This window comes from Dromaius novaehollandiae, chromosome 1 (assembly GCF_036370855.1).
Source record: "Dromaius novaehollandiae isolate bDroNov1 chromosome 1, bDroNov1.hap1, whole genome shotgun sequence".
NCBI classification, from domain to species: Eukaryota; Metazoa; Chordata; class Aves; order Casuariiformes; family Dromaiidae; genus Dromaius; species Dromaius novaehollandiae.
The window spans coordinates 58,470,777-58,497,584 of NC_088098.1; the positions used below are offsets into that span (position 1 = coordinate 58,470,777).

Here is a 26,808-nt window from a genome sequence, read left to right on the forward strand (position 1 = left end):
GCCTGACCTAGCTCAGTAGATCAGGCATGTCGCTTACCTTTAGTTCAAAGCAGAGTAAAATTCTTCACATAGACGGTGAGTCTGCTCAGTCTTCTGGAACCACTGGTACCCCATCTATGCTTTACCCTGGCTGTGAGCTGGAGGGTGGGGATGGATTGGTGCATCTGTGGGGCGTAAGATCGGGCAGCCCAAATACCATTGGCTGCACCAAGCCCCTAAATCCAGCACTTCCGTCTAGATGTGGATGCTGCCTCCATTCACCAAATGACGCACACCCGGATTTGATGAGAGCGGACCAGCCGCTCAACAAATCAACTCAGAAAAGGTTCCCTGTATCGTACAGGGTTCAGAAATTGTCTATGCATTATGCATGCCAGGTAGAGGAATGCACTATCTTGAACACTTCTCCCAGGCAGCACTCAGGTGAAGAGAAGCAGTTGGTTAACTTTTAGTGATACACAGGCCCTGTGAACTCCCACTATTGATCAGGCTGCCAAGACTTTGTCATATCATACAGCACACTTATTCAGAGACAGTCCGTAGAGGGCTAGCACTGACAAGTATGATACAATTGTGACATGATGTGTTATAAATAGATTTAAAATTTAGAATCAGAAGACAGGATGGAAAATCCTGTGGGAGATTATGTGGTCCATGCCTCAGCAAAAGGCAGGGCCAGCTAAACCACACCTGATGACTGTTTGTACCTCAGTGATGGAGATTTCCTGGGCTCCACAGCCCTCCTCTGCAGGGCTGCCCTGCTCTGACCATTGAGAAGGTTTTTCTGGTTTTCTAACCCAGTCTCGCTTGCTGCACTGTGAGCTGATTACTTCTCATTCTGCCTACCTTGGGCACTGAAGATGGAAGACACTTTAGACCAGCCTTTTTGGTGTTTGACAGCTCTATCCTGTCCACCCTCGCTCTTCCTTTCTTAAGGCTGAGAAAGCATCTGATTTCTGGACTTGTGACCAGTCTTCTTGCTTTTCTGTGGAGTTTCTCCAGCAGGTTTGATAAAAAAGTACGTGTAACTATGGGCTATAAAGACTCTGTTGCTCTGTTGGGTGATTAATTAACTGTGTTTTAACCAATCATTGCTCATTTATTGACTCTTTGCAAAATGGATTCAATGGATTCTTCATAAAAAGCCGAACTACCTTCTAGATTCTGAAGTGACAGCGAAGTGCTGACTGTCGCTGTGCCTTCCCACAGAGGTGCAACCCCCCCCCGCCCCCCCCCCCCCCCCCCCCCCGCAAATGTCTCCAGGACCTCACAGATTGCTCTGTGATGAACTTCCTGGTGTTGCTGAGGTGACTGGAGCCCAAGTGTGAAGCGCTGGCATCCACAGCAGAGCAAAGGGAGGAATCTCCCTCCTACGCTCCTGGGGAGAGGTGCACCTATTTGCATACCCTGATTTACCTTGCAGTTTCTGTCCTGTGGGCCCTGTCTGCTGGCTGCTGCAGCCCTCTCCCTCATGGTGTCCTGGGCCAGCCTTTGGGCCAAGGGGAGAGGAAGGGAGGAGAACTGTCCCTGTGTGGTCACTCTCTCCCTTCCCCTGCTGTACCTCCCACACTTATGTGAGTTACCTTCTAGGCTTGTGGATACCCTTCACCCCTGCTATTGAAATTATGGCTGCTCTGCTGCCCACTCAGTGGGAGCAAGAATAACCCTTCATTCTGGGAAGAAATACCAGAGAAGTCAGTAGTAATTCTGCTGTTGGAGAGAAATAGGAAAGATCTTGTGAGTTGTCCACTCCCCTAATTCTCAAAGATTTTTGCTGGCATTGAGGCTGCTCAACGCAGTGGTGGCTGCCCAGCATCCAGTGTGAGACATACGTAAATGCCTCTTCAGATAACAGATGTGATTTTAATAGGATTTCAGACTTTAAATACTTTAGGCCTGGATCGTCCTCTTCCTTCCTAGGAACAACATGAAAGGACATTAATACCTTCCTGAGATCAGTGATGGTAATCCTTTTACCATCTCCTTTGTGCCCTACTCATGACATTACATTTGAAGATGAAAAAAAAGAAAGCATATAGTCTTTGGAGTTCATTCTCTCCATTCATGAGACAGAGGGACAAAAGGTTGATTAGGTGATTTATGATCACACCAAATCAAAGATCTTTTCTCTTCAAGGTTTTTTTTTTATTTTTAGAAGAAAGCCTTATAGCCTAGCAGGATTTTCTATTACTTTCGTTTTTCTAATTATTATTAAGAAGATGTTAAAGATGTGGATATATGTAGGCCAGAGTCAAATACTGATACAGCTCTAAATGTCTCCCAAGAAAGTCTTGTGAGTGAAATTCTGACCTCACAGAAGTCAAAACTGCCATGGTCTGCTGTAGGATTAGGATTTCACTGCATGTTACTGTGTTGATCAAAGCATTTTTTTGAGCTAGATTATCCTGTCATTGCTGCAGAGAGGGACTTGATCCCCTTCTGTCCACGGGGATAACTCGTATTTGTTTGTTAGTTTCAGTAACTCAGGAAAAGTTGGAGCAACTTACTGCCAAGGAAAGAGAGGAAGATTGATATATCCTTTTGCCCTTTCCATTTTTCTTTTTTTCCCCTTCTTTTTTAATTTTAACTGCTCTCAAGAGCAGTAAGGGTCCAGTATAACTAAAGAGACATATTTGAAAGGTCAAATGAGCACTGCTTAGGGAATGAACTGTGTGGGTGGCGAATTCTGGGCTGAGGCAGCCACAAGGGCAGAGCAAAATGTGAGCAGACCTATCTATAGGACGAGTGGTAAGACGTTGTCCTTTATCTGTGATGGTATTAACAAATAACAGGCCTGGTGGTGCTTTGTAGGTCAGCTTGCCTTTCAGATATATGCTTCTGGCAAATCTGGTTGTAATCCACAGATATGCTTTTGTTAAACTTTATTTCCAAAACACAGAAGAATGAGAGCAATATGTCTCCAGGGAGCAAAATCTCAGGGGTATTGTCCACTGGGATATTGTTACAGTCCTCCCATCTGCCAAGTAAAGGTTGGGAATGTCTTCTCCTGGAGGCATTCCGGGGTCCTGTGGTTGGACCATGGTGTTGATTCTTTCATCACTGCCTAAAGATGCTCTCAAATCTTTCTTGTTAAGGATTTGTTTTGCTTGTGGTATGAGCTCTGTGCAAGAACACTGGGTTAGCAGAAGTGCTTCTATAGTCTTACTCTGTATTGTTTCTCGATGGTAAACGTGACATCTGCACCACTAAAATTATATTTCCTCAGCTGATTTAAATGTGCCAGTCTGGGCAGAGGAGCATTAGATCAATATTGGAAAACATGCCACAGTGTGAGAGATGTGAGACATTCATATCACTGCAGCTTAGCCACAGGAACCATAAGCACTGATGAGAGCAAGGCGTGTAAGGTCTGTGAGAGAGGAGGTTTCAGACAACAAAAATCTTTATAATCATCAAGATGGAAGGGGAAATTTGACAAGTTTAGACTAGAAAACTCATACTTTAAAGTGGGATGACCTGGGCACACCAGGGCATTTGATTACTTTGCATTCTTTAAGCAAGGATTGAATGTCCTTCTAAAATCAGATGCTCTAGCAAGAAAAGTATTTTACTCAGTTTCCCATAGGAAGTACTCCGTGTCATTCTTGGGGCTGTGCTTTGTGGAAGGTCAGAGGAAATTGTCAAGTATGTGTATGTTCTTTATTGGGTCAAGGTATAAATGAACGGCTACTTTTTATTTGGAGGCTCTAGCTGTTTTTAAGGCCTTTCCTCTCTTAAATACTAAACATAATTTTGCTTACCCTCTTCTACACCTAAACAGTTACAAATAGCAGGTTTGGATTAATAGTATAACTTTAACTGAAAGCAGGCCAGCAAAATGCCATAATTCCAAAGGTAATACTAGAGTTTCACATGAGATAGGCTAGCAATCAATGGGCCAAAAGCCCTTTGTAGAGATAGAAAGACTCGTTATGAAAACACAGTGCATCTCTTCATGGCTCTTTTTGGAAGCAAGCTGTGTATCTGCAGACCACTTGGAGCCCAGGAATAAAAAGAATTAAATTTTATTTTGTTGCAGCATTAGGGAAATACAGATAATTTATTGCATTTATGAGACAGGCTGGGGGATGAGGTTCTGTAGGGGCCTTGTTTGCTAAACCCTGAGGCTGGCCAAAGCATTTGGGACTATTTAAAAGGGGCTAAACCTGGGCCTCGAATGGCTATAAATTGCATAGACCTGTCTTTGACCCTCCTCACAATGGTCCAAGTGGAGAAGTTCTGCAGAAACTCCTCGCTGCCCCTGCTTTGCTGCCCCTCATATAAATGGCTTATTAGCATTCTGCTAAGCATTTGACCCCATGGTAATTTGGTCACCACTTGGGTGTCCAGCACAATCCGTAAAAGCTGCTGTTTCACTTACAGACAAATCAATATTTATTACTGATCAGCCCACGTTTGCTCCTCAGACCTTCACAGAGACCCAGTGTTGCAACAGCTTGCTCTGGCAATTCATTAATGGCCGTGCAGACAGACAGCGGGTCTGGAGAGCGTGGGCTGGAGGAGGATGTTGCAAACAAAATATGGGACAGATTCAGCCAGGGGATAATTTGATTTCATTTCTTAAATAGTTGCTGGGAAAGCTGGGGACAGCCTCCCTGTGCACCACAGCTGGGTCAGAGAGCCCAGCAGCCCTTTTGCACCCTAGCCCTGTTGCCAGGGTTGTAAGTACTTGGCATGGTGCCTGGCCCAGGGCCGTGCTCAGCACCTTTGATTTCTGTTACCAGGAGAGCTGAGAAGGCTCAAGATTTTCCAGCACCAGACTGAATATCAGCTACACCGCTGTAAACTGCATGACGCCTTCCTAGGGGGGCTCCCTTTCGCAGCCTGCCCCTTTCGTACAGCCCTGAGAGCTCAGGGCAGCCCTCCCTCAGCTGCGGCCAGCATTCGGGTGGCCTGGGAGGAGACAGTGAGCTGCTGAAGGTGGGCCAGGGACATATAGGGCTGCACACCTGGCAGCTCAGGTGCTGTGCCTGTATAGGGGACACACAGGCCACCTGCCTCCCTTCCCGTGGCGGAGGCTGCATCAGCACCCCAGTCTGTCTGTCCCGGCGCTGACCACGGTCTGTACGCCAAGCACTTGGGGAACCCTGAGAATAAAAGGTACCCAGTGAAAGCAAGTCATTACTATACCTCTGTTTTATCACTTCTTGGAGCTAAAATGATTCAACACTCCCCCGACCTTTCTGATTCTGGGTGGCAACCCCCCAAAGGCAACACGGTTGAAATCCCCTGGAGGCTTCAGCCCCCACCCGGCTCATCTACTGCCCCACACTGCTCAGCTCAGGTCCTTCAAGTCGTGGTACTGCCCTGAGAACAGCAGTGCCTCACTCTAACACGGACAAATGTTTTGCCACAGGGCTGCCAGACAGTTTTTTTTCCAGCCTGAAATCCCCATACATTTTTCAGCTGCCCTGCCCTGACCTGGTAGCTGGGGAGACTGAAGCATTAAAGAGTGAAGCCATTTCCTCCATCATCACACAAATGTCAGTGGCAAATCCAGGAGATAAACCCTGTGTCTCAACTCTGAAGCCGGCTTCCAGTTGCCTTGGCTGCAGATAGAGGAAATACTGGCAGGATGGCTGAGTGCACTCACCCTTAATATACTGTCAGTAGTGACTCCTCTCTAGGACACAAATATACCTTTTTTAATGAGCCCCCTTTGACCGGTTTAACTCAAGGAGCATGTGCAGGAAAGCTGCTAACAAACTAGCGGGCAAGTATTTCTAGAGAAACTTCAGCACTAGCAATAAAACCAGCAAATTGTCAGTTTTGCAAGATTTAGCAGGGACTGCTGCTGCCATCTAGTGACTTGTTCTGGTCAGCTTTTTAGGGTGGAGCAGGAAGATGGGCTGCTCAAGAGGGGGGAAGCAAAGCCCACTTTTCTTAGAAGTGGAGAGGGGAAGGCACGGCAAGGAGCGCTAGGATCCTGTGCCAGATGGGCGCTCTGCAGCATGAAAGGCCTGAGGACCCATAAGCAGCTGTGAGGTCCAGATGTGCCATGCCAGCCCGTGCAAGTATGCACAGCCAGTGCTCCTGGGCTGACAAAAGGAGTAATACGACTCTCACTGGGAGTGCTGGATGCAAGTGGGCTGATGGTGGGACACCACATTGGAGAGAGCAAGTGCTCTGCATGGGGCTAAGCTGCAGGCTTCTTAAGCGTGCCCCATAAATCTGCCCTTGTCTCCCCAGTGCCTCTGTGCAGGTGCCTTGCCTCGCCTAAATCCAGCACCGTAAATGCCTCCTTTATTGTTAGCTGCAGCAGAAAGAGCAAGACTGAATAAGCCTGGAGACAGAGTGATCCTCTCATCCCGCAGGTGGTCCATCCAGATCAAGGCTGAGCCCTATCAGCCAGGCACTGTGGGAGAGCACAGACAGCAGCTGCTAGATGAGTTTGCCATGGCTCTGTCCTTGCAGCAATGCTTTCCCTGAGGATCAGGTTCACTCCACACAAAGGGCAAAATCAGATGGGGAGGTACGGCTGAGTGGCATCACTCCCAGCCAGGCAGAGAGAAGAGGGAAATGAGCTTTATTTCCTGGCACTGTCTGAGCAAGCAACCCCCATTCATGCAAGAAAGATGATAAATGAACTACGAACATTTTGCTGATAGAGAGACTGCTAAGAGCTCTAGGCCTGGAGGTCCAGCCTTTGGGGTGGTACTAGCCTTGACATTCATGAGGCCGACTGGTGTGGAGGACATATGGGACATGGATGCAGAGCTGGAGCATTTGGTATCTCCCTAGCTGGAGGTCTCGTTCCCCTTCCTCAGAAAAAGTATGGTATAACTGGAGGTGGGGCAGAGAAAAATGACCAGACTGCTCGAAGGTAGGCAATGTTTTTTGTGCCAGAATTACACAGATGAGTTCTCAGACAGGATGAGAAATGGTAGAAGGAGAATCTGACAGGGAGCTGTAAAATCCTAGGTGGCCTGGAGAAGGTGAATAAGGACAAAGTGTTCACTGGTGTTTGTAGGCAGGAGCTAATTCACATCAAGCAAAATAACCATTTCTAAAATAAACAAAAGGGACCAATTTTTCAAATCACATGTAATGTAATGATAGAGCTCACTACTGCAGAGTATCCTGGAGACAAACACATACATGGGCTCGAAGACCGATTAGTTGTACTGATGGGGAAAAGTTCATCAAATTAAAGTATGGATGTAATGTCTGGCTCAGGCAAGCCCTCAATTGCACATTCCTGGAGTTTAGTGAGTCATTATGGTAGTATCACCCTATGTTATCACTGCCCTCATACTCTTCCCCTAAGCTGTGCTTAATGGATTTCCTTCCCTGAGAAAGGCATAGTGAGGAAAACCAGGGAAACCAGGGGAAAAAAAACAAATGGAAGGGAAGGGAAGGGAAGCAATATGCAGTTAGGGTCAAAGGGCAAAAAATGAAAGGATGGGGCAGCAGAAGGGAATAGCAAGCAAAACAACTCCAGCAGTACTGGCAGCTCCCTGGAAGTGCCCAGCAGCCAGTGGTACCTGCCTGAACTGCAGTGGGAAACCCCTGCACTCATGGCTCCGTCAAGGAGGTCTTGCCCAGGGTGGCTGCTCCGGCTCCCACTCAAGCTGTAATGAGCTGCTCCTCACAGCACAGCTGCTATGAAGGCATCTGTCTGCTGCCTTCCCTGGTCTGAAGACATTGCATCCGGAAAGCCATATTGCCCTCCACTTTATGTCCTGCTGTACAGAGAGGTTCACATGGACATTAAATGCAGTGCAGTCAGTGTGGCCCCATTTCACATCCTGGCTGTGCTATAGGAAATGTGTATAGTATGCAAGCTGCAAGGCAATGAAGAACCAGGCCCAGAAATTTAATTAAATGCTGCATTATTGTATAATGAGTTCAGTAATACAATGCTAGTCAGAGGTATCAGAGTGCCATTTATCATTTTATTTCAGCATCCTAGCTTAAGTGAGGCCACCAAGTAAGTCTTAGAAAGAAACCCATATCCTTATTGCTGTGGTGTTTCTTGCTGTTCCTTTGTGAGAGCTGACGCTAGCTACTGTGAGGTTAAGGATACTCTGGAAATATTCCTACATTTGGCCAGTCAAGAATCCAGAACAATAAACAGAAAATCATAAACATTGCAAGCCAACTGTGTGCCAAGGGCTAGACTTTCTTGATGTGCTGTTTTCTTCCAGCAGTGCAGAACAGCCACAGTTTCAAGACAACATGCAGGGTTGCCTCCTACTACATGGAAAGGCCACTGTTGTTCAAAGAATTTAGCCCCTTCCATAGGTTTCTTTATATTTTTGATGAAGAAATGGAAACAGAAGGAGACCGACAACAAAGTAATTAAAAAAACTAATAGTGTGGGTTTCTTTTCAAAACAAAGTCACAGAGAAATGAGATGGTATGGATTTCTTTTCTGTTTTGCAGTGCCATGGTTTCCAAGAAGTATCCAGGAGCTGGACAGATTTGCCAATCAGATCCTAAGCTATGGAGCGGAATTGGATGCAGACCATCCTGTAAGAAACAGTTTTTTTTTTTTTTTTAACATGTTTGTGGTTATTGGGAAAGGTGCTTCTCTCACTTACATTTGCTATGCTTTAAGACAAATCTAGTAGACTACGCCTTGTGTGGCTTAGGACAAGAAGGATGCCACATTTCTAGGGCTGGAATCAGCCTGAATGCCTGGTATAAATCAGGGCAGACTAAAAGTTGCTTTAATTTAAGCAAATACCAGCAGACCTAAAGAGTCGTGGAGTTCATCAGAACATAGAACCACCACAAGGACATCTCTGGTTTTCCCAGATGACTCTGATATTGTGACTTCAGACCCATTTTGTGGATCAACAGAAACAAAAAAACGGAAGCAGCATATCGTAGCTTGGAGGTAATAAGAGCTTTTTTTTTTTTTCCCTTGATCACATACACACAACTGAGTTTAGTGCATTGTTATGTGCTTATTAAATCTGACATGATTCTTGCATGCTGAGACACAACAAAATAAAATATCCCTGTTTCAAAAAGTTTGCAGTTTAACTAGTACAGCTAGAAAGTTTTGTTTACTGGCCTAGTTGATGAAAAAATCCTTCAGCAGTTTTTCAGCTCTCCCAGATGAAAGAATACTTCTGCCTCTACTCCCTCTCTAAGCAAACAACAACTTATTTTCATTTGTCAAAATACACTGAGTTCCACGCAGTGCAACAAAAATTGCTGCTATTACTTTAATTGAGATAGGGTGATTATAAATAAATTACATGCAGCGCAACAAAAATTGCTGCTATTAGTTTAATTGAGATAAGGTGATTAGTCATTCACTACCTATTGCTTAATTAGAGATGTGTTATGTATCGTGTACAATGATTCATGATATTCAGTGCGGTCATATGAAAAGCAGAATGAAAGGAGATATATTGAGTCAATGGCCCCCTTGTGTGTCATGCAGGAATAGACCAAGATTGCATTTGAAAAAAAAAGAAACAGATAATGGATATTGAAAGGCATGAAGCATCTCTGTCCCTGTTCCTAGAATTAATTAGTTAGTGAGCAGTTTTACCTTAAAAAGGTGCCTTAAAAAGGAAGCCCAACAGGACATGTGCTGGGGTAAATAAACATGACAGAACATAGGGTGTAGGAAGAGACAAATTAAAGGAGTCTGTGTTTTTAGTAGTTAAGTACTGTGGGATTTAACCATGAATAACTCTATGCCAGGTTAATCTGGGACAGCAAATTTTTTAGCCCATTTGTCCATTTATGCCTAACATAAACTCTTAGATCTGCACTCTAAATTCAGCTGTTGCCTGTGTTTGGTTGTGTTATGCCGTTCCTCAGTCTGGTTCTGCCATGTACCTCCAAGCAATTCATTCACAAACTGCATCTGTGCCCACTGAGTCATTGTTATTTGCACTGTAGAAACACCTCCTAGCCTGGAAGGACATTTCACCGCTTTAGGTGGTGAAGACACTCTTAGCCCTGAGGAACTTGTAGTCTAAATATAAATGGCACACCAGGACAGGAGAATGGTTATCCCATGTGAAGAGCCAGAGATTATATTTCTTCTCCCTGATCATACAGATAATTAGCTGCCTTCGAACACAGTTCACGCTGAAAACTCACCTAAAAAGTCTAACTGAGTTCATGAGCGTCTTTCTAACATGGTTTAACTGTGCTCCTCTAGACCAGCCCAGTTATGTTAGGAACTGCAACAAGTTCCATGAGAAATCTACATGTAAGAGAAGACCACTGGTCATCTAAGTACTGTTAATGCAGCAGGTTGCTCTTTTGGAAGCACTCTGCCTGTGTTGTAGAAGAGCACGAGTCTCTTTCCCTTAGCAAATGGAAACACGAAGGTGCTAGGGCTCGGATTAGGAGGCTGTGCCTGGGTAACTCCTCTAGTTGCTCTTGTTCTGTCCTGTGGATACGGAGATATGCGCCCCAGTGCAGATATGCAGGATGGAAAGCAGCTTCCCTACTCGCTCTTGTGCACTTAGCTTGGGTCCTCACCAGCTTGCTGCTCCCTCTGACCCCTTTAGAGCCTCCAGCCGTGTCCGAGGGAGCCTGGTAAGAGGTGGGCTGCTCACCAGCTTCACTTACACAGCAACCGTCATTGTTTCTCTCCAGGGGTTCAAAGATCCTGTGTACCGGGCCCGGAGGAAGGAGTTTGCGGACATTGCCTACAACTACAGGCAGTGAGTGTTCAGTGTACGGTCAGGAAAGCAAGCCCATCTCTCCTGACCTCTCACAGGGCGCTTGCCCTGCTGCCAATCGCTATCCTTCCACAAGCATCCTGCTGCTGTTGGCTTTTCTCTGGCATGTGTTTAAATCTTCCTGCTCATGCATTTATCCCCAAATCACAGTAAAACAAAAGTAAATTACTCCAGGCACATGTTTAGATGAGAACATCGCCTCCCCTCTTTCCCCACAACACCCTTCTTCCTCTGGCTTTGTTGTCTAATTGAGCAGCAGACTCAGTTGCTACTACAAAGACCTGAACATTGAATAAAGCCACTTCTGATATTCTTCCCATTAAACCAGGGCTAGGGGAGGAGTGCCTATCATTTACATTAAAGCAGGAGCTGCATACACTATTAAAATAATGAATAACTTATGGTTCTGATGCTAATCCAGTGCCTGATACTCTACTTCTATCATATCTGACCCAGCTGCAATGAGCAATTTGGGCTTTCATTTCCCAAGAAAAATAGCTGAATAGAGATGATAAATTCAAATAGAACAGGCTTGCTTGATTGCTTTTATTGATCACATTTGGAGGAGTTAAAATTCTGCTCCCAAAGCCATTCGCATGTTTACATCAGTACTACTAGGCCTGATTCTTGCAGAGAAAGATAAAAATAGTGATAGCAAAGGCTAAGGTAACATATGTTATGTATTTAGGGCTTCACTTTGTGCAACACAGTGATGAAGAGCTAGTCCCTGAGCCAAACAGCTAATAATCTAATCATAAAACATGAGACAAAATTGGACTGACCGGTACAAAGTGAAAAAAGTCAGGAGCCCAGTTTATGGCTAGAAAATTTTGATAAGACTTTGTGGCCAAAGGGAATGAATTAATTCCCATTTATAGGTTTCCCACAGAAGATGTATCATTCCTGCATAAATGATAGCAATCTTTGGCCTCTAGTTTGCAGGCTTCCATCAAATCCTACCTATAAAAAACAGAACCAAACAAAAAAACCCAAACAAACTGAGATTCAACCTGGAATCAGCTTAGGAAGATAAAACCATTATATTCCAAGACGTAACTAATTAATATTTAGTCTGTGATCCAGATCCTCAGAGACATTGAAAACAGAGGTAACAGCCTGTTCAGACCTGGACCTAAAGGTCCTCAAAACACCTTCTATGCTGGGTTCTTAAACTTTCCAATGAGCTCTTTCAGTAACAGAGCAAAAAGCAGAGTGTGAATGCCACAATCTGGGCTTCTTGGGCTCATGGAAAGAAGGCACATGCTTTTCATGACTTTGGGTGTTAATTTAGGAACACGCTGATGTGCCCCTAATGCCCTTGCCCTGGGTGCTACAGCTGGCAGAGACACCTTTCAGGGTCTGCAGCAGAAAAGAGGCTAAAGGGGTATCTCCTGTGTGTGGGAATGGGCAAAAGGAGTATGAGGCAGGAGGAGAGGGGCAACCAAATGCGAAGGTATCTGGAAAGGCAAATGTGTTTAGCTTATGAAGTCATCTACAAACGTGAGCCAGGTCTGCAATTTCATACTTTTCTTCCCCCGTCAATTAAATAATTTTCTATATTCCTCTTTTCTATATTTAATCTATATCTGTACTCTTCTTTTGTACTGAAATTGTCCTCTTTTCTACTATTTGTCTCTCTCCTCTGCCTTTGCCCTTCTGCCTTTTCTCCTGATACATTTACCTTCATTTTTGTTGAATGCCTCATCTCCCTGACCTCTGTCTCCTTTGCTTTTAGCTTGCTTGCTCTTCCCTCTCCACTCCCCTTTGCTTTTGGCCCTGTTGATACCTAGGACTTTTTAATTGAAACTCGAAAGCTTTTTAAGCCATAGCTTCCCCCTCTAGCCCTGAAAGGTGGCTGAGGATTAATTAGGAACAGCCAGTGCTATAGGAACAGCAGTCCCCCAGCAGTCTTCATAATTCAAGACCATGTTTAAAGCTCCACAGATCAAGGAGGGCTGATATGCAGAGGCAGAAAATGACAGTGCTATAGAGGAACTGCCTGCAGGCTCAAGTAAAAAATGAGGGGGTGGGAGATGGTGGAGTGTCATGAGAGTTTAACAATGGATCTCTGGGGATTGGAAGGCTCCAGCATTATTCCAGCAGTGATGTTAACCCTATTAAGTTACTTAAAACCCTTTGATTTTTCAAAGCCGCTGGATTCACCTATGGCCCTATCATTATTGCCAAGGAATCAACTGTCCTCAGGAGGCCAAAATACTTTGCCTATGATTGCCTAATGCCTGCTAACTTCAATGTGAGCTGAGCACATAGAGGCCTGAGGATGTGATTTGACCCAAAATTACTCATTAAAATTAAAGGAAAAAAAAATCAAGCTGGCCAAAGTCTGCATATGTAGCATGATCACAAGGTGCAGCTCAGAATTACTCTGACCACCCAAGAAACAGTTTTCTACAACTATTTTTTTGTATCAATCACATTACGATTTATGAAAACTATTAGAGCAAGGAATGCAACAGCTGCTGCTTACCTGGAAAGAGAAATAAAATAAAGCTATTAGCTAGTGAATATCATTAGAAGAACATTTTGATAAGACAAATATGCACTAATTTGTTTTTACCACAATAGTTCAAGGAGTTGGCTAATGGCCAGTATCTCAGCTGGGGTACACTCAGGCACAAAGGCATCCGTTCTCCTACACCGCTAGCTTCTGGCTAGCCCTGAGTAAAGCTCCAGATGATGTTGCTGATAGCACAGGACAGTTTCTTTGTCACTCCCATGGATTGTATCCATTTTCTTTCTAGTGGGCAACCTATTCCTGAAGTCACCTACACAGAAGAAGAAAAGAGAACATGGGGCATTGTCTTCAGGGAGCTGAAGACTCTCTATCCAACTCATGCTTGTTATGAACACAACCACGTCTTTCCACTGCTGGAGAAGTACTGTGGCTACCGGGAGGATAACATCCCCCAACTTGAAGATATTTCAAAATTCTTGCAAAGTAAGTTTGAAGCATCTAAAAGAACTAAGTCAAATGAAAAGCCTCTGCTGTCAATGGGGGGAATGTTTTCAGAGATGGAAAAGCAATTCCTGCTTTATCACAGGCTTCCCATGAGCACCTGGGCGCACCGTTTAACCTCTGTCTCAGGTCCCCCTCTGTAAAATTTCCAAGGGTATAATGGCAGGGATGCTCAGATACTGTGATGATGGCATACACGGGTAGAAATTAAATACTGATTAACATAGGTGGAGCGAAAAAACAGTGATTTTTTTTCCATTGTGAGGAGTCCAAATAAGGATAAACCAAACACACTAGGTGTTTCTAATATGCCATCTTTCTGTCCCATCAGCCTGCACTGGCTTCCGCCTGCGTCCTGTGGCAGGCTTGCTCTCCTCTCGAGATTTCTTGGCTGGGCTGGCCTTCCGAGTGTTTCACTCTACACAGTACATTCGCCATGCATCCAAACCCATGTACACACCAGAGCCGTAAGTACTTTGGCATGGAAAATGTGGAAAGTTGCAGCAGGCTAGCAGAGGGGTCATGCCAACTTGCAATAACCATGGGGGATGCCAGAGCACTCCTGGGAGCAGAACTAATGGAGAATGCTCAAATGACTTCTCTTTTCTGAAAACATTTTTGGAAGATTTCTGGTCTTTTTTAGTGAGCTGCCTCCTTTTTTGCAAGTTCTTTTGGGACTGATCAGGCAGTTTTGCTATCTGAAGGCATGCCTATGTGCTGGCTGGGAGATGAGAGCGCAGCGTACAAAGGCATTTAACTTAGCTACTAGTTCCTGAAGAAGCAGTGTGAAATCTAGTGCAGGAATGCCTCAACATGCTGCAAACGAACCTCTGGCAGCAAGATAGAGAAAGCCCAGATCACTGACTCCCCCCTTTTTTTGTGTGTTTTATATTATTATTTTCTCTTTGTCTCTCCATTGTCTTTTTCCACTTCCTGTTTTTGAAACAGTTTCCTTCTGCTGCCTCCTGTTGTTGCAATTCTTCCTCTCCTTTACCATTTCTTTGCTTCCTACTTCTTCCCACAATCCCCTCCATTTTTCTATCCCTCATGCTCCTGTTTTTTCTCCCTGTTTCTCCTCATCAGATTCCCATTCTGCACAAAGCCAGGCTGAAACCTGCTTTGCTGTGATCTCCTCACACAAAGCCCAGGCAAACTGGGGCCAGCTACACAGCAGAAACCCTTACCACAGCCCCTGCAGTTGTGCAGTGCATGCAAGCCTTGTGCTCTGTCCCCAGGAGAGACCTCTGATTTATGCTTTTCACAGACTGGGTTACACCTTTCCATCTAAGCCCCCAGTCTGCTGCATCTCCACTTCACTTCATGTTGGGCTGGGCTGCTGGAGCCCAGCCTTCCTGATCATATGTCTCCTTGAATGCCTGCTCTGGAGGTCCCTGCCCTGTAAATGTTTTCCACAGACCTTGCCTTCCTGGGAGTATCTCATCCCTTTCCCCTTTCCCCATTCCCTGTGCCTTTTATTCTGCTTTTCTCCCCTTCCTACCAAAGGGATACAGACATCTCACCAACTCCCTTCTCTCTCTTTCAAAAAACTGGCCATCTTTAGCTGAGTTCTCCCCAAACATGTCTGGCCAGCTGTGAACTTTAAGTTGCCATGAAAACAGTCCCACCTGAGGAAGTGTGAACCCCCATCTCTCAGTGGGAGGCTCTGGATCTGAACAGGGGCCAGGACCGAGCTCCTGATGTGCCTGTTGACACCATTGTGAATGCTCTCAGTAGCCTAATCAGCTCTGTGATCAGCTAAAGCTGTCTCCCAGCCTTTTGACATTCCCTTTGGCGGAGCAATTTCTTTCTGGGCTTTCATGAACTGGGGAAGAGGACATTTGGAAGGACAGTTTTCTTTTCCAAAGACTGATTTCAGAGACTTACTCATGGTTTAATTTGCCTTTCGCAGAAGGCCGGAGCTGTACACCTATCCTGTGGGACTTAACTAGTACAGTGGGCTTGAACAGGAAGGTGCAGTGCATAGGTGTAGGACCCAAATAGGTTACTGCCCTCCAAGTAAGTTGTTTCAAAGATCGTGGTCACCTAGACTTTAGAGAAAGACTGTGCAAAGATTTTACAGTGCTAGCATGGTGGTTTGTAGGTGCCTATTCAAAGACTGACTCTTCCTGAGATGTCTGGTGTCATCCAGGGCCAGACTCTTAGGACTGATTTCTGGCAGCTGGGATAGGATGACCAGCTTGAGCGTTCTCCATGGGCCATGGTGAGGGAGGCTGAGTTGAACTGCTTTCTGAGAGGGTCCCTCTCCCTCTTGGCTGTTTAAGGAGCCTAGGAAACGAAACGTCTAATTTTGGCTTGTAGTATGAAAAGAAAGGTCTGGTCTTGAGAGCAGTCTTAAGTTGTCACCCTTAACAATGTTCCACCTGTGGAAATCACCCTTAACAATGCTGCTACCCTTTGATGATACAAAATGGAAAACTCATCATCCTTCTTCTAAGGGATGTATAAGGATAAAACCACTGAAAACCCTGGGGAGTACAAACCTTCTGGTCAGAAGAACCATTCTAGAGCAAATGTTTTTCCATAAGCCCTGGGTATCATTCTCAGATAGGAGTCCTCTTTTGCACTCTTTGACTACATTCATACTCTAGGGGATTCATCCAGCACTGCTGCACTTTTCCTAAATTATATTCAAATGTCATGTTTTCCTGCAGTGATATTTGCCATGAGCTACTAGGACACGTACCTCTTTTTGCTGATCCCAGTTTTGCTCAGTTTTCCCAGGTAAGTTAAACACCAGAGACTAGGTAACTCATAGGATGAACAAAGGGTTATGGAGGGGTTCACCTTTAAGCTTATTGGTTAAGAGTGTTTGAGGTCAGCTGAGTGTCCCTTTCCAAATAGCAAGAAGTGTTAATTGTTTTCCTTTCTCTTTGGCTATCTGAGTGTGAAGGTCTAGTTTGTAATGGGTAAATGTTGAAATGACAAGTGCTCACAGTTGGTAACTTCAAAAGTGTTGTCAAGAATCAAACCAGAATAAAGGAAGCAGCATTGCTGCATTCTTGGATATTATCAAAGTACAGCTGAGGCCATGTAGGCCTCATAAAATCATATCATACATATACTTCAAGAAGACCCTAATTTATTTATTTCTTGAAATCGAGACACAAATCTCATAGGAGAACTCATGTACTCACACTGCAAATTTCTGTCTTGTGTGAGCTTGTCTTTTATAGGCAAATTCTTTGTGAAACCATTGTCTAAAACCCTCTTTGTAGATGTTGATCCTTCTGGGAAGGTTTAATTGCCCTTCAGTCAGATGAATTATTGCCCCACTCTACAGTCCAAAAGTTAGGGAAAGTGAGGAGCCATGCCAGTAGCAAAGTATGGGAGAAGGCTCTTTCTCTTGGATAGCATTAATGTTTCTGGTAAAAGAGCCAAACCTCAGAAAAGGAGTAAAATTTTGGCTACATCTTTCCAGAAAACAAGAAAAGACAGAAAGATAGACAGACAGAGGGAAAGAAGAAGGAAAGAAGGAAGGAAGGAGGAAGGGAGGGATGAAGGAAGGAAGGAATAATGGATTTGACGTAACATGCTCACAAGATAGATGTTAACTTGATGTAGTTAATAAGCATTCAGTACTGCCCTCTGGCTCTGCCCTTCCCCCAAACTGGGGTTTCCTTTGAGATAAACCCTACTGTACCTTGGTTCCTTGGGATTTAACATAGTGATGGTTGCCCCCACGCTTTTGGTGTGTAAGGAGGGCTCCGATTCAGCAAAGTGCTGTCCTCATTGGGGAAAAAAAAAAAAAAAAAAAAAAAAAAAAAAAAAAAGGTACCTGATATGTACAATCTTGTGTGGCTGTATTCTGAATCCAACTATTGCGTTCCTCCTGGGAAAGTCTGCATTAACTCCAACTCTTTCAAATCATGCCTTGCCATCCAAAAAAACCCTGATTCAAGCCTCCAGGAAACCTCCTGCAATCAGGGCCCATCAAAACAAAGTATTTAAGGTGTATGGATGTGGTTGATTTATCTCCTTTTTACTATATCATTCTCTTGGGCGTGCATTGTAGGCTTGATCAAAAGCCTGTCAAAGCAAGAGGAAAATTTTATTTGACCTCAGTGGGCTTTGTACCAGGCACAAAGGATCATGCCTTGTAAATGGCATTTAGACAGCATCCTTTGTTCATTTCTGGAGAGATTTCTGGTTTAAAATTGATGCTGCATGATAGGAACATGTCCTGTAAACATTTGTGTGTGGTAGTAAATGATGGTAACATTTGAAATGTGAGAAATTACAAAAGACAAGACAGGAAGAATGTTTGTAACAAACAGCTCAAAGAATAATGGTTTATTGTTACAGGAAATTGGACTGGCATCTCTGGGAGCTCCGGATGAGTTCATCGAGAAACTTGCTACGGTAATTTAATAAATGAGGGCTCAATTTTCCAAAGCACTCTGTGTTGTTTTAATTCTGCTGCCGCTGAAGTCACTGATAGAACTCCCATAGAGTTGAATGGGAACAGAATGAAGTCCATGAATGGAAAACCCCATGCTGAAACAGTTGCATTAAAGGAAAATAATTTTGGCATCCTTATTCAAAGTGACTGTTGTGATTAAACACAGAGGGCCAGATTTCCTCCAGCACAAACATACTGGATAAGAAGAGCTTACATGTTACAACATTCCCCCAGGAAATTTCAGGAGGCAGCTTTTGTAGCTGTCCTACCTGCTAGCATCCATTCCCTTCCCTGCTGTCAGACAGATAACGTCCTCTGCAGTCAACACGAGTCACTCAGATCTTACCATGAGAGAACTAGGACACAGAGCTGCAAACTCCAAATGAAGACTATGAGATTAGTGTCTCTGATGTCAACTTAGCTGGACAGAACTTTGCACAATCTTTGCCGTTTCTGGTAGATGAGGTCATTCTACGGGGTATCCCTTCAAACTGCTACACAGTGACAGACCAAAAAGTCAAGCTAGGCCACACACTATCTTCATTTGGTAGGGTCTTCTGTTGCACTGACAGCTCATTCCCCCTCTTGCCGCTGTAGCTAGAGTCCCTCTGTGGGAAACAGGAAACGCAAGTCTATCAACAAAGGTTCAAACTTCGGTTGGTTTGGCCAACCAAAATGAAACTTTATTGCTATAGTTTCATTGTCTATGCTCTGCTGACAAATGTAAGCACAGTAAAACACATTGTCTTTGTCAGGGAAGTGAACTGATTTTCAGACACACTAGGTCTAGCACTATGCCCCTTCTAGGGGGGAAGAATTTCAGCCTGTGGGGACACTATTAAATTTATACAGTTGATATTTGACCCATTGCAACATTTTAAATAGAAGGGTAACCTCTAAATACATTCAAATCAATGCTGTGTTCTTTTTTGACCAAGGAATCATATGTTTCTATCTGCTTTTCTTGCTAGGTTTATTGGTTTACGGTGGAGTTTGGACTATGTAAAGAAGGCGATTCACTGAAGGCATATGGTGCAGGGCTGCTGTCTTCATTTGGGGAGTTGCAGGTGTGTTCCATAAAACAACATTTCAGAGCTGTTACATTGTTTATTCTTGGGTTTTTGTAATCACTCAGACTTTTTTTGTGAATGTCTTCAAATCATTATTTTGCTTCATATTTTGTGCATACAAGTAGCATGAAATGTCATATTTCATTAGACAGCTCTATCTAATAAATGTGTTCACGTTTATATACACAGAGAGCCCAAATCTATTTCTTTCCAACTTAGTGACCATGTTATTGGCATTCCACAAAAGCAAGTTTTTCCTATCTACAAATGAGTGACATTCAGTAGCTCTGTCTTCCTTTTGCAGTAAGTGCAAGCACTTTTTAACTGAAATAAATTTCTTACTCTGTTGCTTGTAGTATTGTTTATCAAATAAACCTGAGATTCAACCTCTTGTCCTGGAGAAGACGTCTGTGCAGAAGTATCCTGTTACTGAGTTCCAGCCTATCTACTATGTTGCTGAAAGTTTTAAAGATGCAAAAGAAAAGCTAAGGTAATACAGTCATTCCATACAAGACTCAATTTCTTGTCCACTGCCAATAGAATGGATCCCACTGCCATGACAGATATTTGGTTGGCAGTAACATTTTGATAGGCATTAGAAAAAACTGTGCAAAGTTCTAAGAGACTAAGCTGTTGTTACACTCAAAATCTTCTTTTGGGCAAAAAGGGGAACACACCTTATATGTGAAGCCAGGAATTGGTGATTAGTCTAGTTTAGATTTTATCAGTATAACCACAATACAGCAAAAATCATTATTAGTCCAATCACAATGATATTAACACTTACAGTCTAAGCTATCTAATTAATATAAAGCAAATCTTTTCAACAATACCATAGTTAAAAGTTATACAAGAAAATCTCCTAGTAGCTACCCTTTTTTTCCTCTGAAGTTACACTCATCCTTCCACTGTTCTTCTGTGTCTTCAGGTGGACTGTTTCAGCCTGGTGGTGGTGGTGGTGGGTGGTTGACAAGCAGTCAGCATCCTGAGGTCTTTGGAGGAGGGATGTGATGTTAATGAACGAGGTTTCTTCCTCTCTCTTGTGAGAAGGAGCATGATGTTGAAGCTTCCTTTCTTCCTTCTCACCCCAAGGTCTGCTCAGGGCCCTTTTTATGTTTTCTGACTTGCTTTACATCCTGCTTTCTCTGTTGGTCTGCAACTCTGTGTTACTTCTGATCTTACTACACACGGTACATTTTACATATGCTAGATATTTTTTAATTTGTCCCTTTTGTTTCCCTAAAATCATTTTTTATCACTTCCTGAATTTGCATTTCTATCAATTACTGACCGCTGGGGAGTTGCTGGTAGCCAATGGGCCTACAGTATCATCCTTTGCCCATGCTTTCAAGGCCTCTATAGTCAGCCATGCCAGTCATGCCCCAGCCATTACTCTAGGGTAAGTTATTCATTCTACACAGCATAACTAGTTCTTCCTGCCCATACCAAAATTATTAATAGGCATTACAGCACACAATTATATGGAGTTAAGCAAAGCTAAAACAAATTAGGTAATAGCCACATGGTCATTAGACAATTGCTATTACAGTTTAAAAAAAAAAAAAACAAAAAAAACAAACAAAAAAACCAAGCAAGCCTGACAATCCCACTCCTGAGGCCTTTGCTGTTAGCTTGATAAAGAGCCTGTAGCATCTTACGAGCAGCATGTTTACAGGACTACAGGGCTACACAATAAATCTTTCAATTGTCTATAACTCACATTCTGATTCAGTTCCAGTTCAACCAAACTCTGAAATAAGGGTCCAGGTTCAGTTCTGGGTTTCAGTTCTGAAACAGGAGTGACTCAGACTGCAGTTAGGGTTCAGCTTGGGATCCCCATCACAACAATATTTATTTTTGTTTAGAAAATTCAGTATCTCTGAATGTCAGCCAAGGCTAATGTGGGTTAGACTTGGTTCACACTCACTAAATCTTTCATGGGAATTGCCACACAGGGACTTTTTCCAGACCTGCAGTCTCTTCCTCTTTCTCTCTCTCTCTCTCCCTTTCACAGATACACACACACCACAACCCAAGACATTGCTGCCCAGAGCTTCCCAGCTCCTAGGTCTTTCCAGCTATCTCCCCTTCTGCTTCCTCTGTCATCATAAACCTGAAATCTCTCCTCCTTCCCTTCCCCTCAAGGTGATACCTGAGAATCGATGGCCTTCTTTTCTGTTTTGTGCTGTTATAACATTCTGCACACAGTTTCAATCTTCCCTGTGTACTTCTCTAACTGAGGAGCAAGCTTCTTGAGAAGGCAGCAAGTGTTGCCTTACTCTTTAAAAATGATCTTTGATCTTTTTTTATTAGTTTCAATGACCAAATTCGAATACCAGTTAAACTGAAGTAGAGGTCTGGGTGTTGTTCTGGTGCCTGTGTGGGTGTCGTACAGCTGGACATGAGTGTGTGTGTAACAGAAAACCTCCCTGAAAAATTTTTCAGAGGCTGACCTAAAAAAATTCAGCTTAAGGTGTTCAGCTTCTAATCAAGATCTAATCTTCAGCTGAGATTTAGGAAGACTGCCTTATAAAGTGGATCCCTCCACTTGAAAGAGCTGGACTGAAATCACCAAACTTTCATCTTAGCTACCATGATATTTTTCCACTGGAACCCCTTTGGGGCCTGCTCACACTGATCTCTGTTTGAGACAATACCTTGGTTAATGATAATTAGGGCTGAACTGCAGGAATGATATGGAAGTGGGATCCAGCATATTCCACAGTTCTAGGCACGCGGGATTTACCATGCTGAGTCATAGTCTGTATGATGGGGCTCCATAATCAACGCTTGTGTGCTTTCCTTCCTCTTTCAGCAATAACTTCAGTAATCCAAAGCAGATATATAAACCAGTATCCTGCTGGGGTCTGCAAGGAGCCTGAAACAATAGCTCTGATCATCTCATCCCCCTCAGAGCCTTCCTTTCCACATTTCTGTGGTTATGCAAATTAATGTTTCCCCAAGATACCAAAAAAACTTAGCATTTCTGCCACGGAATTGAGTATTCTGCAGCAGGAAAGGCTGGGAATAAGGGGTGGAAAGACTGCTCCTTTGCTCGACTGACCATCTCCTAGCTTTGCAAAGACCTGGGAGCCAATACCAGCCATGCTAGAAGTTAATCCACTGCTTACTCCAAAGTATGCCGGAATTGGTGCTTGACCTCATTTTTCCAGAATCTTCAAACATGGATCAGGATCATCACTCCTATATTTCACATTACTGAGAGGAAAATCAGATATTCACAGCAAATCCTGATAGCTACTTACTTGGTCTATATCAGCAGCAGTGTTTGCACACCAACAGCATAAGTAGGTCTTGGGGAAAAAAGGGGCAGTAAGCACAAATGCAGATTCAAGCATATTACAGCATGCTGAAGGTCTCGCATCACTCGGCAAGAACTTCAGTCATTTTCTCACATAGATTTCCTTATTCCTCCCACCAAAAGAAGCACGCACCAGCTAAGAGAGAGTTACTGCAAAAAAAGAACTATTTCATGTTTGTATGTGTTTTTGTGTTTTTCTCTCAGGAAATTTGCTTCAACAATCCCTCGTCCTTTCTCTGTTCGGTACAATCCCTACACACAGAGGATTGAAGTCCTGGACAACGCAAAGCAGCTGAAGAACTTAGCTGATACTATCAACGGTAAGGAACTGCAGATTTGTTACCTTGAATGCCTTGGAATTTGGGTCACAAACAGTAACTGCAATGCAAATTTTGTCTGGATGCCTTTTAGGCTCTAAGCCTGACCAATATCAGACAGCACACATCTCCTTTGTGGGACAAAAATTGCTTTCTAATTCTAACTAAGCTTCAAAATAGCATTTCTACTTGACTGTAGTTTGTCACATCTGAAATATTCGGTTTTAATGGAAGTGCTAGAAAAGGCTGGAGGGTCTGGGGATGGACTCTGTGGCTCTACCTGTTCTTAGTAAGGAAGGGAAATGTTTGGTTTTAGCCACATTTTCTTTTGTCATTCTAGCCTTTCTCCTACCACATTTTCCACCTAAAACTTGCTGGCCTGCCAAGAGCTGGCATTCCTGATCCTGTAAGCCATCCTTTTATGGCTAATGAAGGTGAAGGGCTGACTCTGCAGGCCTTACTCCAGTAAGACCCTCATTAATGTGCCCAGTCCAGCACTTCTTTGCTCACCTATCCTTTCAGGGAATGGATATAAATGGTAAATCTATACAGGAGTGTGAGTAATGGGCTAGCTGTAGGATTAACTACTCTGGTTATTTCCTTTGCAGGTGAGATGGGAATCCTGTGCAATGCCCTTCAGAAGATAAAATGAAGACTTGCCATAAGTCTTGCTAATCACTAGCTACTGACTAAAAAAGCTTCCTTGTGCAAATGCTAGTCTTTATCTAGCCTCAGTCTATTATCTTCCTGTGTACTGCATGAATTATGTTATATATCTTAATTACTATAGATTAGCAGAAAAAGAGACACCTGCAGGTGACCCTTGACTCTTTTGGGCTTCAGACACTAATCAATTTTTTCTCACTAATACATAAAAATCACCTTATTTCTGGGAGTCTGGGGAAAACCTTCACATCGCTCTGCCAAAGGCTAGCAGAAGGAGTTTTCCACCGTGCTGCAGAGCTACAGCATGCTGTAGCTGTAGGATTGCATTACCACCCAGGGCACAGGACCAGAAAGGTAATGACTAGCATGGACTAATCCATCTTGCTTCCTCTCACAGTCTTCCTCCTGTCAGTCCCTCATATCTGCAGTTGCTCATGGTTCCCCTGGAGTCTTAAACTCTACACCTTTCGGGAGGTACATTATAGTGCTTGGCCCTCTAGACCTTGACCAAGGTGGAACTATACCTCTTTTTCTACACATGAGCTGAAATAATTCTTTGCTGAAGTAATTCGATTTTTCTGCAGCTGTGATGTTGCCATTGACACAAAGCACAGTTGCTAGTGGAAAAGACAGCAGGTATTCTGCAGTCTCATTAACAAAGATTTATGCCCCCATCTTAATCTACTGTATTTGCACAGGCCCCAGTTCCCAAAGAGTTTGTGCAGGCCAAGAATGCTGCATGCTGTGAAGTATTTGGCTTGCAGGGAGGACTCCCTAAGCAAGGCACTGAGACTACCCATCCAGAGAATGAAGGAGCTGCTTCAGCACAGTACCCACAAAAAAGATACCCTTGGAGGAGAGTTACCTAAAGGCATGTCTGTGTGGCTTTTTGCAAGTGGATGTGAGGTCACTTTGCTGACACTTTGTGCCAGCAAGAAGCCATGCAGATGCTTTAACCGGACATCAAGTTTCGACAGGACTGATTAGCCCAGTCTCAAAGTTGTGCGAACTGCAATGTCATGTAATATCATGGATTCAGAGCTGCTTCAGAAGCAGTCATCTGACAGAAAGCGGAGATCTCTCTTAATAGACATGCTCAGTTAATCACTGTGGAAGGCTGAAGAGCGAAGGCTGCCTTGTATTGTGCGGCCTTCTCTGGGAGTGAGTGCCTTATTAAGCACTGGTACAGGGTATTTCCCAACTTTCTGGACTCACAATCCAGAAAGTGGGTACCAACACCCTTGCAGTTGGAAATGGAGCAGCAGTGATTTTTACAACGCTGCTGAAGATAACAGAGCCTTCCAATTCCAAACTCACTATGTCTGTGGTTAGAGCCACCACCAAAGCTATGGAAGACCTGGATTAGCTATGTCCCTGTCCGAGTGCATTCAAATCCACAGATGATATCTTTCAGGATAGCTCCTTAATCATGATGCTATTTGGAGTCCTCTTCCCTTCCCTACCCAAACTTTAATCTTCCTCTTTGGTTAAAGCAGTTTTATTCTGTCTGGAGTAAAGCTTAACTGAGGCAGGAAATGGAAGCAAGGATGGTTCCAACTTAACCCAGTGGCTGAATCACGGGGAGAGAAGAGCTTTGCTGTTCAGAAGGCTATCTCTGCATTTTATGCAATAACCTTCACTCAAGGCATCTAAATGCCCTCTTGGACTGATCTACAGTGTATAATGCCTCCATGTATTTTCCTAGTTCAAGAACAAAGGAAGCCAGCACTTGCACATTGGAACTGAATGGATCAAAGCAAAGCAGAACAGTATTTCCAGCTCGAAACAGTTTGCATCAAGACACTGAAAAGATTCAAAATTCATGTTTCTGTTAGAAGATCCAAAGATGGAAGAAGATTTGAAAGTCCACAAAGTCTCGTACCTACTATTATACCACCTTTGTATTCATAGTTTGAAAACCAATGGAGCTTTAATGTAAGCATTATCCCTTAGGAAGATAGAAAGTACAGCTGTTGCCATTTTATTTATGGTGGGTAATAACATTAATCTAAGGATACCAGCTGGAACCCTTTTCAATAGAAGTACACTTATGCAAAATGGTATCATTTTGGTGCTTTGAAGTATGCTTTTTTATCTCTGTATCTTTTTTTTCTTCCTTTTTTCTCATCACGATGTCTGCGTAGGTCTTTCAATCCTGCTTGGCATGTTTTTTTTCAGTGTGAAAGTAGCCCATATTTCTCTCTCCTGATATAAGAAGACACATAAGGTAACAGTACCACAAAAGGAAAATTTCATCCCAAGTATGAAGTCTTTCAAAATAATCCTCAGATAGCTTTTCAAGCTCCTCTGCTTGTGGCTGCTGTTATGAATGACAGTAGCAGTAAATCTACAGTGATATTGAGAACCCAGGGTTCATGACTGTCTTTCATGTGTAAGTGAAATTGTTAAAGAGAGTTGATGCCAGAAGTGTGATTTTGTGTCCCTTACCGCAGGCATAAATGAGGAATAACTCCAGCCAAAGCAGCATAACATAGCTGTTCAACAAGAGTGAGAGAAGAGAAAAAGTTAAATGATCAATATTTTAAAAGCAGAAGAAATACACTGAAAATATGTTGTCTTTCAGAAAAAAGTATCTTCTACACATGTTCTTTAAATAGTCCAACATAGGTTGCATTTAAAATAGTACTTCTTAATGGGTCACTTCTTATTTCCAAGCTAAAGAAAATTAAAGTTGTGTAGCAAAATGCTTTTTGCTTTATCTGAGCAGTGTAACTCTTTTTTGTAAGCTAACTACACAGGTTGATCATAGTTAAATACACAAGTTGAGGGGGAAAGCCCGTTTGAGGTGGGCTCTGTTTCAGAAGTCTGGCTTACACTAGTTGAGCATCATTCATCCAGACAAGATCATGGAGCTTTAAGAGGAAAAACAGACGGAAAAGGTCACTTGATGTGTATAGAAATTTGTATCATCTATACTGTGTTGCCTAGAAACGGGCACGGAGTCAGCACAGGTTACACAGGGGGATGGTCTGCTCTGGGCATGATAAGATGCCTAGATTGGGCAGCAGCCTTGGAATATAGATGTTTTATTCCCCAAAGGATGCAGAAATTGTTGAAAGAGAGGATAAACACAGGAGGACTACACAGGAATGCATTCTTTTAAAGCCTGTCACTGTCTCTTATCCCTGCTTCTAACCATGCTGGCAGTTGGCAGAGAAGACTTTTCTAATGTTCAAATGTAACCCTTTCATTTAACCTAAATAAATGCAAACATTAATGCTCCATCTGTCTCACCTGAATAGCACTGTGCTCATACATGGTTATGATTTTCACCTTGGGAACAGATCAAAAATGGGCAGTTTGTCTGGGACAATGGCCTTTTTAAGTGTTCACCCC

General features: G+C 43.4%; 1 protein-coding gene across 1 annotated transcript in view; it reads left to right on the forward strand.

Annotated features, from left to right (window-relative positions):
* PAH (phenylalanine hydroxylase) overlaps positions 1–26,608 on the forward strand; it is a 44,870-nt gene extending 18,262 nt beyond the window's left edge. Inside the window, exons 4-13 of the mRNA XM_026117888.2 lie at positions 8,407–8,495; positions 10,594–10,661; positions 13,442–13,638; positions 13,988–14,123; positions 16,329–16,398; positions 17,980–18,036; positions 19,048–19,143; positions 19,503–19,636; positions 22,673–22,788; positions 23,394–26,608. Of these exons, the coding sequence (XP_025973673.1) occupies positions 8,407–8,495; positions 10,594–10,661; positions 13,442–13,638; positions 13,988–14,123; positions 16,329–16,398; positions 17,980–18,036; positions 19,048–19,143; positions 19,503–19,636; positions 22,673–22,788; positions 23,394–23,437 (1,007 nt within the window). The 3' untranslated portion in view covers positions 23,438–26,608. The remainder of the gene's footprint in view (positions 1–8,406; positions 8,496–10,593; positions 10,662–13,441; positions 13,639–13,987; positions 14,124–16,328; positions 16,399–17,979; positions 18,037–19,047; positions 19,144–19,502; positions 19,637–22,672; positions 22,789–23,393) is intronic.
* The last annotated feature ends 200 nt before the right edge of the window (positions 26,609–26,808 follow it).